Here is a 16,186-nt window from a genome sequence, read left to right as displayed (position 1 = left end):
TTAATTTCACCATATGGACATTAAATTTCAAATTGTTGCTGGGAAGAGGAGAAGGTCTGATGCAAGGGGTTGCCAGGTCCCTGGCTGGAAAGACATTTTTGCATATTAGAAGACAGTGTTGGAACAGAGTTATCCCCTGCTCCAATACAATACACTATACAGAACAGACCTGGTCAAACCAGTCAGTCATGTGACCACCCTGCTGGCTAACTTGGGGAGTTTTAAATTGTAGAGACAATGTTTGAACTGGCAGAAAGCAGAATGCTCCTGGACTGAAGAAGACCTGCCTGTCTGCTCCTGTCTCTTTCTCACAGAACTCCAAAAACCCACTGGAGACACACAAACCCCAAGAGAGAAAAGTCCCCCACAGTGAACAAGGTTTAAGAAGAATATGGGCCCCAACAAAAAGAACTACCTACAGCTCGAAGAACCATAACATTCTTTCAGATATTGCCTTAAATCTTTCCACTTTATTTCTTTTGCTCTTTTCTGTCTCTATCTGCATGTGTATTGCGTATGCATGCTAGCGTGGGGAATGTTGTGTATTCTTGGGCATCAAGCGAATTAGAGTTTAAGTTTTAATAAATTTCAATCTTTCTTCTGTAAACCTGTATCAGTTTGGGTGGAAATAAGGACTAGCAAGGGAAAGAAATCACTGGTGGGAGTGATCTATAGCCCCCTGAGGAGTTGCCTCTCTGTAGGACAAAGTATTAATCAGGAAATAATGGAGACGTGTAAGAAGGACACTACAATTATCATGGGTGATATTAATCTGCATATAGACTGGACAAATCAAATTGGCAAGGGTAACAAGGAAGACGAATTTGTCGAGTGCATCAGGGATTGTTTCTTAGAACAATACATTGCAGAACCTACCCGGGAAGAGGCTATTTTAGACTTGGTAATGTGTAATGAGGTAGGATTAATAAAAGATCTCATAGTTAAGGATCCTCTAGGGGGAAGCGATCATAACATGGTAAAATTTCAAATTGTTTGAGCGTGAGCAACTTTGGTCTCAAACCAGTGTCTTCAACCTAAGGGCAATTGCAGAGGTTATGAAGAAAGAATTGTCTAAAGCGGGCTGGGAAAATAGACCAAAGGGAAAGTCAGTAGCTGAGCAGTGGCAGACTTTTAAGCAGATATTTCATAACACTCAGCAAACATTTATTCTGGTCAGAAGGAAGAGATGAGAACGACGAACCACCCGTGGATAACAAAGGAAGTTAAGGAGAGTATCAAATCATAAACAAAAGGCGTACAAAGCGGTGAAAGCTAGTGGTAGACCAAAGGGTTGGGATTTTTTTAGGAACCAGCAGCGGATGACTAAAAAACTAATAAAGAGGGAGAAAATTGATTGAGAGTAAATTGGCAAGAAATATAAAAACAAACAGTAAGAGCTTCTACAGTTATATAAAAAGAAAGAGAGCAGCTAACGTAAGTGTGGGATCCTTAGAGGATGAGACTGGGGAATTAATAACAGGGAAATGGCAGATAATTTAAACCAATATTTTGCATCGGTCTTCATGGAGGAGGACACTATAAACATCCCAACAATAGTAGATGAGCAAAGTGTAAATGGGAGGGAGGAACTTGTAACAATCTCTATCACAAGGGAAAAGGTGCTTGACAAACTGATGGGACTAAAGGTAGACAAGTCGCCAGGACCTGATGGCCTGCATCCAAGGGTTTTAAAAGAAATAGCTGCAGAGATAATGGAGGCATTGGTCATAATATACCAAAACTCACTGAATTCCAGTAGGGTACCAATGAATTGGAAAACAGAGAGAGACAGAAAGCAGGAAATTATCGACCAGTTAGCTTAACATCTGTCATTGGGAAAATGCTAGAGTCCATTATTAAGTTAGAAATAGCAGGACATTTAGAAAAACATAATGCAATCAAACAGAGTCAACATGGTTCTATTTGTCAGAGTTCTTTGAGGATATAGCAAGCAGAGTGGATAAAGGGGAACCAGTAGATGTAGTGTATTTGGATTTTTTGAAGGCTTTTGATAAGGTGCCACATAAAAGGTTATTGCACAAAATAAGAGCTCAGGGTATTAAGTGGGGTAATGCATTGGCATGGATTGAGGATTGGCTAACACACACAAGGCAGAGAGTCGGGATTAATAGGTCTTTTTTAGGTTGGAAAGCCGTAACTAGTGGAGTGCCACAAGGATCAGTCCTAGGGCCTCAACTATTTACTATCTTAAATGACTTGGAGGAAGGGACAGAGCGTAGTGTATCCAAATTTGCTGATACAAAAATAGGTGGGAAGGCATGTTGTGATGAGGACACAAAGAATCTGCAAAGGGATTATGGGTAGGTTAAGTGAGTGGGCAAAAACTTGGCAGATGGAGTTCAATGTGGGAAAGTGTGAGGTCATCCACTTTGGTAGGAAGAATAAAAAGGCAGATTATTATTTAGATGGAGAAAGACTATAAAATACTGCAGTACAGAGGGATCTGAGTGTTCTTGTACATGAAACACAAAAAGTTAGCATGCAGGTGCAGCAAGTAATTAGGAAGGCAAATAGAATTTTGGCCCTTTATTGCTAGGGGGTTAGAGTTTAAAAATAGGGAAGTCTTGTTGCAACTGTACAGGGTGTTGATGAGGCAAAACCTGGAGTACTGCATACAGTTTGATCACTGTATTTAAGGAAGGATGTACTACCATTGGAGGTAGTTCAGAAAAGGTTCACTAGGCTGATTCCTGGGCTGAAGGAGCTGTCTTATCATGAACGGCTAAACAGGTTAGGCCTTTATTCATTGGAGTTTAGAAGAATGAGAGGTGATCTTATTGAAACATACAAGATTCTAAGGGGGCTTGACAGGGTAGATGTTGAGAATACATTTCCACTGGTGGGGGAATCTCGAACTAAGGGACATAGTTACAGAATAAGGGGGTCACACATTTAAAACTGAGATGCAAAGGAATTTCTTCTCTCAGAGGGTGGTGACTCTCTGGAATTCTCTACCTTAGAGAGTTGTGGAGGCTAGGTCACTAAATGCATTTAAGGAGGAGGTAGATAGATTTTTGAAATCTCGGGGAGTTGAGGGTTATGTGGAGCCGAAAGAGGAGTTGAGGCCTGGGACAGATCAGCCATGATCTTATTGAATGGCGGGGCAGCTTGAGGGGCTGAATGGCCTACTCCTGCTCCTATTTTTTATGTTCTTAAGAAAACCTGTATGTATGTGTGCTGGTTTCTTTGTCTTATAATTGGAAAACAGTGAACAAGGATTAACCAAGGGGGAGCTAAAAACACTGTGTTTAAAAATAAAACCCTGTTTGAGTAAGACCAGGTGAAAGCTGAAAGGGAACCTTAGACCTCTTTCTCACCTGGTCATAATATATATGCCTCTCTCCCTCTCTCAATATATTTTATTTTTCACAGTATATTGTGTAACTGTCTTACTTTCTGAAATAAATTGACAAAGTGCATCCCTAAACAAAAGTTTTCATCTTAATGTTCAGAGGTTCAGCTCCATCTCTTTTATCTCAGAATTTAATGCCACTTTGAAAAATAATTCTTCACTGCTAAATTTTAGACAACTGCCTTGATAAATTTCAGTTATAGGCACATATTCTATTTTTATAACCAAGTTTTGTAGAGATTTGGACTTAATGGAAATCAACGGTGGTGATCCTTCAGCTTTAAATGGAAGCTGTCATTTTAAAAGTGGTGCAAGTATTAACATCAATAATGTAAAATGTATTGACAGAGGAAATTGTGTGTTCCATCATAAGTTGATTAAAGGATGAAGTAATCACAATTTTTAGTGAATAGATTACTACATTTAACTTGACAATGAGATTATTAAATGGTTTGTGAAGATTCCAGATGATCTATGAATGTATTGATTATTTGTTTTAACAGGTACAGTATAGACCTGAAAGGCAAAAAAAAGTTATGACATATGGGGTATCTGTATGTGTCATTTGATTATTTCATTGCCCAAGCAAAATATACAAATACCACTGCAGTATCTGTAAGATTTATAAGAATGGGCAAGTTTTCCTAATTATTGCTTCCTGTCTTTCTCATTCTTTGGTATGGAGTTTCACCTTGGAAGAGCAGTTCACGTAAGAGAGGGAACCTGTCAAATACACTGGCTGAACTCTTGTGTACTACTAGATTGTTACATTGTGCAATTTAGCTATATGCTGCAAAACAATATAAACAAATCTCTACTTGACATTTTCTGGAATAGGCAGTTAGCTTATCTGCTATTTTATTGGGGTTGGTCTTGCTCTTGAGATGTGATTGAAGTCTGCATGAGACACTTGCAAACAGGCTTACTTACCAACCGTGACTCCTGATGAAAACTTGGAAATGACTGTGATAGATAATTCCACCAGGCCAAGGAGTAGTCAAGATTCTCCTGAATGGGTTCAAGTTGGACAACTCTGCGACAGTTATAGTTCCACAGAAATGTTACTAGGTCCGTGTGCATAGGAATATTAATATTTTTCATTTCCTATGTGGTGTTGTAACATGGGAAGTGTCATCAACAATACATTATAGTCACATCTAAATGGAGGTCAGTACGACTTAAGGGATAATAATGTTTGAATATATCTTTCAGGTGCTAATGATTAACCTGGAATGCGTAGCTCGGATGATGTGTTTTTTTTCTGCTCATCTCAGTATAATCTCACACACAAGTTGCTGAAATAAACTTATTAGGATCATTTGGCAGATACGAGTTGGATATTCTTTGCTCAGTTGTTGTAGCACATGGTCGTATGGTGGTATCTGGCAACTTTTATACTGCAATTAAATTGTGTCTTGTGACAATGTTTGTATTGTGGCAATAGTCAATTTTGATTAACAGACCATCAAGATATGAAACTAATTTCTAAAAATAAGCAAATAATACAGTAGCTTAGATTTAATAACTTGCAATGCAGGAAATGTATTCTATTAAGAGATATCTACATTTTGGAACAGTATTTTATTATTACAAAAAGTTTTACATGATAAGGTTTAGTCAGTATGTAGCTTCAGCAAAAGAATGATTAAATGAAATAATTAAACTCGATCAGTGTTCAGCATGAACTAATTAAACTTGATTGAAGATTAAGATTGAACTAAAGATTGCTTCTCCCTTTACAGATCAGAATCACAAGGAGTGAGACAAGTTACCATTGCTTCAGCTGTTTGCTGATACTTTTCCTCTATTTCTTTCTTCTCTATAATTCAAAAAATTTCTCTTGAAATACATCTTCCACCTGAATTTTCATACACAATTCAGTACCTTGTTTTGGGAAACCCACCAACATTGCAGGCCACAGTATTTTTTTCTTATCACTTGAAAAATGATTGAATAAGTAAGTTAAAATAAAGAACTCATTGGAAAAGGTGAAATATGGCATAAAAACAGCCAGAAATACTTTATAAGGGAAGTGTTTTACATTGTATTCTCACACAATCCTTAGGTGATATAAAGGGAAATAGAAGTACATATAAATTGAAATTTGTAATATCCGGATGGGGATAATTTCCTTTTGGCACAGTGTATAGTGAAACTATGAATGTAGTTATAAATAATGCACTCATGTTTTGCTACCACAATGCACATTGGAAATCAGGCCTCTGTGTTTAGTGGCATTATCTACGTCGGGTGGTTTTCCAGCTGAATCACTGTCACAAAGTGAAAGGCTGCACTAACACAGAGGATGATATAGTGATGCTGCAGTAAGACACCCACTGTGGCACTATGGAGAGGATGCTAATGTTAAAGACAGCGTAAATACACTGAAGACCTGGGTAAACTTGTAAAGGGCTGGACTGAAGTCTTCAGGGAGGTGAATGTTTGGCCCTTTGTGGAGGGAGAGATAGCTACTACTAGGTCCCATCTCTTCAATCATTTAACTAGTGGGCATTCTGCCACAGCCCAGGGATTATCTCACCCCTCTTGTGGTGATCCCTGGGAGTGATCTTGCGGGTTTTTAGCATAACCTCCCCATTGTCACTTATATGCAACAGAACAATAACCCTAACCCGGGCAAGTTGGGGAAGAAAACTCTAGGTCGAGATGGGGCTGTAGTGGTTGGCCTTTACGGCTGTTTTACCTCTGCTATACCACAAACTATTAGGCCACTAAATCCCTCTTTCTAAGCTACTTTATAACCCACACTTTTAAAGCACAAAACATGGTAAGAAAAGAAACTAAGACATGGTTAAGAGTCTAAGTATTTTCCTTTACACATTTTAGGATTTTTGACAATTTAGAAAAATAATCTTCCCTTCAAGTTAGAAATAAACTTCAATTTTCAATAAAAAAAGAAGCATGCTTTACTTGTCAATCAGTGGCAGAATTATCTACCTTATGAAGCAAAGAATATCCTTGTGTGACACTAGTATAGTTAAACTGGGTCATTCTGGTATAACTGAACTAGATAATTTTTGATGACAACCGATTACATGCCATACGTGCTTTAACTACTTTTGCCATATATCTTTATAGATGTTTCCAAAGCAGTGAGACATGTTCTTTTCTTCTGCATGCTCAGAGGTTTGATCCAGTTTGTTTGAAAGTGAACCCTCTTCGTGCAAGTTCCTTCATTATGTTGGCAATGTTCTTGCAGTCATCTGTTTGGAAACATTCATTTTTTAAAAAGATGGAACTACAGTTTTCACAGTCTTTACAGCAAAAAGATCAAACAAACAAACACAAGCTACAACCTAAAATGAACAGGCTGAGGAATGTAATGAGAGTTAGTCATCAAAGGAAAAGTTCCACAGCTAATGGCTGAGCATGCTGGCCTATTTGTAAACAATTTTTGCTTGTACACTGAGGCCACAGATTCACCTACTACGTACCACAGTGTGGAGAAAGGCTGGCTTAAGGAAAGATTAACAGTTTGCTATTCATTTGACAGTTAAATAAAAACATAATGAGATCATGTTGTTTCGTTGGTTATGTGGAAGACTGAAACGTTAAAGGGTTAGCATGCATACAGAAATAGTGCACTGAATCATCCTTGTAGATACACTAAATGAAACTTCTGCCAAAATGCCTAACAAATAGACTTCTATTAAACACTGTGTTAGCTTACAGGTTATTTATTTGAAATGCCCCCTTCGGGTCAATATCAGATACAAGGGGTGATTTGCACCTACTGCCAGCCCAGTTTCCTAGCATCAAAAGCTCATCCAGCAGTTGAAGGTTGTAAAGCATAAACCAGTCCATTGGCCACTCAAGGGTCTCCGATACAATTTTCAGGCAAGCCTTGAAATGGGTGGCCAGACCTCCTGGCTGAAACCGGACCCCATTTGCAATTTCCAGTACTAATTACATAGAATATACGGCATAGAATCAGGACATTCGGTCCAACCATTCCATGCCAGTGTTTATGCTCCATTTAAGCCTCTTCCCATCCTTCAGCGAAACCTTCTATTCCCTTCTCTCTAATGTGCTTATCTAGCTTCCCCTTAAATGCATCTCAACTATTCCCAGTGGTCCTGAGTTCTACATTCTCACCATACTTTTTACTTACCTATTTGAATTTTTGGTGACTATCTTATATTTATGGCTTCTAGTTTTGCTCTTCTCCACAAGTGGAAACACTTTATTTTTGTCTACTCTATCAAAACCCTTCGTAATTTTAAAGACATTCGTCGCCTCTCTGCCTTCTCTTTACAAGAGAAAAGTGACTCAGTCTGTTCATTCTTTCCTGATAGTTACAACCTTGCAGTTCTGGCATAATCCTTTTAAGCATTTTTTGCACCTCATCCAATACCTCTATATTCTTTTAACAATATGGTGACCAGAACTGCACACAGTACTCCATGGTTTGATGCAAGTTTAGCATAACTTCTCTACTTTTCAATTCCATCCCTCTAGAAATAAACCCGAGTGCTTGATTTGCTTTTGTTAATGATCTTATTAACCTGTGTCACAACTTTGTGATTTGTATATTTGTACTGCCAGATCCCTTTGTTCCTCCACCCCATTTAGATTCTTATTTTCCAAGTAATATATGTCCTACTTACTTATCAAAATGTAATACCTCACTCTTATCTGTGCTGAAATTAATTTGCCAATTCTATGCCAATTCTGCAAGTTCATTAATGTCTTGTAATTTGTTGCAGTCCACTTCAGTGTTGATTATCCCTCCGAATTTGCAGTTGTCCACATATTTAGAAAATGTGTTTTTGATTCCAAAATCTAATAGTTACTACAAATTGTGAACAACAGTGGTCCCAACATGTGGGACCCCACTTTCCACATTCTGCTGCTCCGTTAATTGCCCACTGACTCCGCATGCTCTAACCTTATTAATTTATTATGTGGAACCTTATGGGAGGCCTGTTGGAAAATTAGTGTCAGGAAAACCCTACATGCCAAATGGGAAATATTAATTTCATCGGTTGAAAACTTACATTGGACCTTTAATGGAAAAGTCCTACAAGTTAACTTTTTTTTAAAAACTCGCAGCCAAGATGGCCAGTGCAATTTACATTTGAAACACTGGGAGATTGAACTGGAGACAAAAAGTCTAACAAAGCCCAGCCAGAACAATGGCTTGCTCTCAGTGACTGAATTACCTAGAATGGCTTTATCAGCATGGTCGTCAAGGCCATTCCCACCCATTGACTTTGAAAGAGGCAACTCCCTCCAAGTATGGATGGACACCATGGGGCATGTAGCACCTTGAATTTCATTAGAAGATTCCAGAAAAACCTCATTTAAAAACAAAGGGGTTTGATAGAACCATGTAAAATTGTAAGTATTGTCACACAGACAGCAGACAGACAGTAACTGAAAAGACAACAACGAAGCAGTCTCCCTCTCTCTCTCTCCCCAGAAAATATCAAGGGAAGACTCAGCTGCAACTGGGAACCCCCCGCCCAAGCCTACAGGCCGCTACAGCCAGCAACCAGGGGAAAAGAATCAACAACCCTTTCTGCCTTCATGAGCCCTGAGAAAAGCGACCCAACCACCGTGCACATGGCCCAGTGAGGACTTCAAGACTACAACTTCAGCCGAGGTCTATTAGAGACTTACATACTGTACTTAAATTACATTTATTCTGGACTTTACTCCAATCACCAAATCTGTTTCCTTCTGTAATCTATTTGTGTGTGTGTGACTCTCGTGTGAATGTGTGGCGTATTTTTTGTATTTTAAATCGGGTTAGAGTGTTAAGTGTAATAAACTTACCTCTTTCATGTTTAAACTCAAGAAAATCTGTCCGATTGGTTCTTTTGCAAATACGTTAGAGGAACAAGGTCAAACAATCACAGAGGTAGTAAGCACAATCACCGTTTAAAAAAAAGGAATAAACCCTGTTGCGGTCAAACGAGAGAAAGGGCGTAAGGGAGCCTGAGACCCCCCCTCCTCACCTGGTTGTAACACTAGATATGTTATATCCTACTACATTACCTATGCCTATTCTCTGTTACCTCTTCAGAGGATTCAATGAGGTTGATCAAGCAAGACTTTCCCTTTTGAAATCCATGTTGACAATGGGCAAAGCATACAATATGCACACTCCACCTGGCAATAGCTGTCATGGAGCTGCCTAACCAAGGACCGCTGAAAGTTACTCAAAAAAAGGTATGTTTCCAATGTAAAAGTGATATTCAGGATCAGAAGACACAGTTATGACTTTTCAAAAATTGATCCCCTGCAATACCCAAACCTCTGAGGCCTCCCCCAGGATTATCTTCCCAATCCTTTCACCTACTTGCACCAGCTGAGTTTGTACTGGAGCTGGGGAATTTCAGCCCTCTCCAAATGGCAAGCTACTTGAAATGTGTAAGCAGCTTGCCGGTGGTATTGAGGCCCAACCATTAAAATTAATCAGGCCTTTCCTTGCAGCCATCAGGCAGGTACAGTGGATGCCCCTGCATACTTTCTTCCTGATTTGGATGCAAGTACAAAATTGCCTCCACTATGCAGTACCATTTTACAGCCTAAGTTTTGAATGATAGCCAATAAAAACAAAAATTGGAAACAGCAGACTAGTCAGGTTGATGGCCCTTTGGCTCAGTGGGTAAATACACAGCCTGATGGGTTACTGAATCATACAGTGGAAGAAAGTGCCATCTGGGAGTTGTGGTGTATGAGGAATTCTTGACAGCAGCAGGGATACAATTCGCCACAGGATTTGGGAGCAGAAAAAAAGAATTGTTACAATTCTTGCTCTTCAATGATCCCTACTGGAAAATGCATTTGTGGATATTGGGTTAGGACAGGACCAGGAAGTTAAAGAAAAAGCTATGGTACAGAGTCGAACCACAAGGCTTATAATGTAATGTACAGTTCATGAATATTGCACATTTATTAATTGTTTCTGATGCAAGCAGAGTGTCGTCTCTCATGTGGAAGCAATAAGGCTTACAATTTAAATTATGGGGGAACGTGAATCTTTCCTGCAGTATTTTCAGGTATAATTTTTTGTATGAGAAATGAAACTCTTCTCTTGTCACAGCTATTGATTAAGTAAATATCTAAAAATGGTCAATAAATTTCCCGATATATTTATGACAATTTCTGTTAAATTGTGCTTGTATGGAAGTATAATTATGGCATTGGAAGGAGGAACTTATAGTGGGGAAAGCATTGCTAATCTCCAGGATTGTATGGCATCATTGGATGCACCTTCAAACAGATTTTGCATTACAAGATCCTATGTGAGCTATTTGTGTGGTTCTCTATATGCTTGTGTGAGAGCAAGTGAGGAGGAGGATGACGACACAACAGCAGGATGGGGAAGGCCTAATTCCCTCCATATTCTTATATGTAAGGTTGCTCGGTTAGTATCCTCCAAGAAAGTCAAGGATGTGTGATCTCTGAGTCTTTCTGCAGCTCCTATCTGTTCCCTTTTATTATGGACCATCTTATGCAAGTAGAGTAATCTTGACACAGAAGTTGAAACAGCACATACACAGTGACAGACATGTCCTGAACTTCCATCCATTTACTTTGAGTAAATAACCAGGCATTATGCAGTTAGGTTATGTTACAATTATTTGATTTGTGAAGCCCTTTGAAGAGATCAATGTGGCAAAGCTTCAACTGTAAGTTGGTCATACTTGCACCATCTATCTTTGAATGAATGGGTAGTAATTTTCGTCCACATCTCTTCTCAGGTCCTGCATGTATTTTACTCATCACTGGTCTTACATGCCACCTATTACTAGGCATGCTGCACTGCTCTCCTTTGGGGATGGTGCTCTGGATGCCAAATAGGGCAAGTCTACTCACAACCACCTCATGCATGGATCTGAGTGCTGCATCACTGTATCAGTTGCTCCTGCCTCCACATTTCTTTTGCCACCTGTAAGTTTTTACCAGCCATTTCATTTGCTCAATGAATAGGCTTGCACACAATTTCAAAGTCCTTCCAATGTGCTAAGGTTAAAAAACAATTTTCACTTTCTCAGTTTTTGGAAAAGCTACACCACTTTAATTCAACCTTTTAAGGGCTGACAATATAGCATATTTCTCTTTCGCATTCTGTGAGCTCCGATTGGCAGGCCCAACCCAGGCCAGGGGCTCTTCTTAAAATTATAATTAGGCCAATCTCAGAAGATCTGGTGGAAAAAGATCACATTGGGCGAATCTTCCCGGCCCTCCGTTGCCAGGTTTGGAGGCGGGGACAGGAGCAAAATTTGATACTTGCATGTCGGGTTGGCTCCCCAACACATTTCCATCTCCAAGTGATCTTGCTGGAGGCAGGGTCAACATGGTAGCGGCCACCCACCTGGCAGTGGAGAGTAGCCAATTAGGTCAATTAAGAGACCAATCTTCCCGACATCAGACTGGCCCCCTGCTGGGTCAGGAGGCAGGCAGCAACTTAGAGGTGGCCTCCTGGCAGCAGACAGGAGGGCCATTGGAGCCTTCTGTCACTGGGCCCATGAATGCGCTGCAAGAGTGCAAAGGCCTCAGCATTAGCCATAACCCTTCCTGTGGAGGGGTTTAACCTCCACACTGATGGCCCTACGAACTATAGGCCTTCCTTTTATTCATCTATTATTCAGGCTTGCGAGAGTGCCTCCATTTCGAGACACCCTTGCGCTTCCCTACCTGCCTCAGCAGCACTCACCTCTCCTGGTTGGGCTGCTGTCTGTCCAGTGTTGTGGGCCCTCCTACGAGCTTCCTGCATAGGTAACCTGTCCACCATCCTTAACTGGAGGTGGCCTGTTAATTGGGCACCCACCCGGAAGATTCCAACTGTTGGTGCAACTCTGACCCGTGCAAGGGCGGGACCCGGAAATGGTCCCTATGCCTGAAATTTTTCAAAGAGCGTAAGATTCCACCATTGTGCCAGTTCCACCAACTCAATGTAAGGACCATAAAATCTACTCATATCTTTTTGTATGTATGGCAACCTTGGTCCAAAGCTGTTCCTGTTTGTCCATGTAGGTAATAATGTTGGATAATCTGAATGGTCAATAAAAAATGAAGTAAGGATTTATAATAGCAGCAGCAGCAGCGAATCTGAGGTATCAAGTTACTGTGGTCAAGTTAATATGCATGTTTTGTGTCGGTGACCTGATTGTATGTAATTTAAATCACATATGTAACTGAGGGCACATGGAACTGTGGCAGTAGTGTGGCTCTTATTCCCTGGTCCCATACACAGCGGGTGATAATGACCTGGAACTTGCTGCCTACAAGAGTGGTGGAAGCAGAGACAATTAATGAATTCATGAGGAAGTTGGATGGCCACCTGAGAGAAATAGACTTACAGGGCTACGGGGATTGAACTGAGGAGTGTGACTGACTGCATAGCTCTGTGGATAACTGGCATGGATTTGATGGGCCGAATGGCCTCCTTCTGTGTCCTGCCCTCTTACTCCTCTGAAATAACAACAACAATTTGCATTTATATAGCGCCTTTAATGTTGTAAAATCTCCCAAAGTGCTTCACAGGAACATTAAACAAAATTTGACACCGAGCCATATAAGGAGATATTAGGATAGATGACCAAACGCTTCATTAAAGAGGTAGGTTTTAAGGAGCATCTTAAAGGAGGGGAGAGAGGTTAAAAAGGTGAAGAGGTTTAGGGAGAAGATTCCAGAGTTTAGGACCTAGGGAGTTGAAGGCACGGCCAACAACGGGAGTGTGATTAAAATAGGGGATGTGCAAGATGCCAGAATTAGAGGAATGCAGAAATCTCAGAGGGCTGTAGGGGTTTACCGTGATAGTGAGGGGCGTGACCATACAGGGATTTGAAAGCAAGGATGAAAATTTTTTAATTGAGGCATTGCCAGTCCGGGAGCCAATGTAGGTCAGCAAGCACATGACACTACAACCCTGCCCCATTTCTCCTTAAAGATCCTTACTGTACTCTCAAGTCCTCTGGAAATTTCCTCACCAAAATTCCTCCCTCCTGTCCTCATTTAGCATCCGTGCAAGTGATTCCTCATCCTTGGTGCTATCAACTTTCACCTAAATTCTGCCAGCTCCCCACTCCCCATCCCAATTTGTCTGCACTTCCACCGTCTATTCATCATCCTGCACATTATTTGCCCCAGCAAACCCACTGCCAGCCCTCAGCCGTGTCATCTATGAGTGCTTGGTGCCTTCAAGGTTTTTATCACTGACATGTCGTCTTTAATTATTTGCTTGTTTCTGCCATCCTTCAACCCACTTAAATTCACTCCATACAATAGGGAAAAAAAGCTGTCTCCAATTGGAGTATTCAGGTATCTTTAACAGAATGAAAACCACTGTTAAATGTGGCTTCTCTATGTTATCAGCAAACTTATAGATACATGACACATGTTGTCTGTGAGCCTGTCACTGGTATAAGGCAGTGGGATTTAGCAGTGTAAATGCCAGGAGTTGACCTACAGACAGTAGTTTCTTGGGATCCAAATTAAAACAGTGGTAGATAAAAGCAACTATTAATATATCCCAACTGCAGGAACAGCAATTTAATATATTTACTTTAGCTCCTCTGAAGTATTTGGTTCCCACGTTGAGTAAATGCTAATGCCTCCTGTTGTTTAGACCAGTATCAGATAGTCATGTGGGTCAGTGCTGCACTAGGTCGTTAGCTGGAGATTGGCACTGGTATGAGTTATTAGATTAATGGATTAATACAATGTCCTAAGCCCTAACATAGCAGAACATAAGAAAAAACACAGCAGTTTTTCATTTTGTAAACTTTCATAGTGTATGAAACAGTCCCATCGGAACAGCACTTAGAAAGCAATGACTTCCACATAGTTTTCTCCTCTAAAGGACAATCTAGGACTGTAGCAGAGGTAAAAATGTCACTTGCCAATGAACCTGGAGCTGGTTACTTGCAAGCTTTGACTGAACTGAAAAATAACACAACTTACCAGCTTGCATTTATTTTAATTTTACTGTGCTTATCCATTCATCTCCAGTCCATTATTGCTTTTGCTGCTTTTTTTTCGCTTCATCTGATCCACTATTGAATCAGTGGATCTTTTTGGAGCTATTCTCTACCTGCACTGACTGGCTCACCACCTATACCTAAGCTGTATTTTATTCAATTTTTAAGGATTGATTTCTCCTGGTGGAAGATCAATTAATAATTTTGGGGCAAGTGAAAAGCTAATTTAGAGGATTGCAAAAAATGTCTTGCTTACAAATCAGCAACTGACTATTAAAAGAGTAACTATTTAAATACTTTCTCCACTACTGAGGTGCAAATCTGTTTTTTTTATTTCTGAACATTTATAGTTATTTGCTGTGTTTTTGTGTTTGCTTTAGTCAGGAGAAAAAAAGTCTGTTTAGGTGGTTCTGCTAAAGCAACTTCTACCTCAGCACAAAACAAAATGACGCTTTATTCTTATATTCAATATTTAGCAAAGAGAATCCGAGGACCTTTATCCGCAGATGCTCATTTTACATTCTTTTCACTTCTTCCCCTCAATGTTTTTCCTCCCTCTCAATGAGAAAAGAAATTATAAACTAATGATCTATTAAAACCAATTGTTGGGGGTATTCTTTTAAGTTGTAGGAACAGCACTCTCAAATCAAATATTTCATTTAAAACATTTGATAACATGTAATTTTTAGTAGTTTGTAGAAAGACATTGCTTTGTTGGCCCTCTATTCCTAACCTTCAACGTACCAAAACTAAATTCCAAGTTAGTATTACAATATCCATGATGGGCTTCTCCAGCCTGTCACTCCAAACTGCCAATTTTGGAAGAGTTCTGGCTATATCTCTAGGAAGATTTCCAAACAAAGGTTTATATTTCATTAAAGATGGGCAAGAAAGGTATTCTTTCTTCACTAAACTATCTTCCTGCTAGCAAATCAGAGAGGCACTAACGACAGCCATGAAGTTCACAGCCCAGTTTATGCTGCTGTCCCAGCTGAAAGAAATTATGCATTTAGCATGCAGAATAGTTGGAAAGAAAATGTATTTACACAGTGTTCCAAAAAACAGTTTTGAATGCCAGCCTTAGCTGACATTTATCTTCAGCCTTCTTAAAAATGGGAAAATTGTCAAACTTGGTTGGGGCATCAGGTGTGGTACTAAAGGAGAAGACATGATACCTCACACATGGAAGACAATCAGCAGGGTTTCCATCTTAGGTTTCAGTCATCAACTGCTGGCCATATCACAGTAGGGGATACCTAATCACCTGCCTGTCCTTTTGAGCAGAGTCCAGGAAGTGAGGCTTGAGAAATTGCAAAATGAAGAAAATGGTACGAAATGCATCAACAATTTTTAAACATAAGAAAATCATAATGTATTGTTAAAAATATTCTTTCACATGATTATGTTTTAGATACCGTAGCTTGTAAGTGCTATGATTTTAGTTTCTGATTTTAGTATCTGAGAAAGGGGTCCATCTCTTATTTCCAAAAGAGCAACCCTTCACTCAAACTTGACCAAGTTAATTAGTCAGTACTGTGCCTGATCAACAGATACCAAGTGCCTGATAAAAGCAAGGCTGCTCAGTTTAGAAGGCAGAAAATAATATTTTAAAATCCTCTTTATTTCACTTAAAAATTGCCTCTGCCAGTTCACAGTGAGAGAAAATAAAGGTTCCTTTGGATGCAAGAGTGTTCGTAAAAAAATAAAGTGTATTTCATGAGCAGTTCAATCACAGAAAGCCACACCAATGTGAAAGGTTAGAAAGAACAGCACAGCCAGAGAACAGACAGTTCCATTAGTATTTTCAATGGTTGCAGTCAGTTGTAAAATAAACAACTCATCAGTGATTGAAATGCAGTTT

At 39.8% G+C, this 16,186-nt stretch overlaps 1 protein-coding gene across 4 annotated transcripts in view; it reads right to left on the bottom strand.

Annotated features, from left to right (window-relative positions):
* Positions 1-4,908: 4,908 nt before the first annotated feature.
* LOC137372783 (ERI1 exoribonuclease 3-like) overlaps positions 4,909-16,186 on the bottom strand; it is a 419,417-nt gene continuing 408,139 nt past the window's right edge. For 2 of the 4 annotated variants that reach the window (XM_068037023.1, XM_068037022.1), the window contains exon 8: positions 4,910-6,594. In XM_068037023.1, coding sequence (XP_067893124.1) covers positions 6,512-6,594 — 83 coding nt within the window. In that variant the 3' untranslated portion in view covers positions 4,910-6,511. Of the gene's footprint in view, positions 6,595-16,186 lie in introns of all 4 variants that reach the window. The other 2 variants (XM_068037021.1, XM_068037025.1) reach the window with 2 other exon arrangements.

The sequence above is a fragment of the Heterodontus francisci genome, chromosome 8 (assembly GCF_036365525.1).
Source record: "Heterodontus francisci isolate sHetFra1 chromosome 8, sHetFra1.hap1, whole genome shotgun sequence".
Taxonomy (NCBI): domain Eukaryota; kingdom Metazoa; phylum Chordata; class Chondrichthyes; order Heterodontiformes; family Heterodontidae; genus Heterodontus; species Heterodontus francisci.
This window is presented reverse-complemented; position numbering and strand designations above follow the sequence as displayed.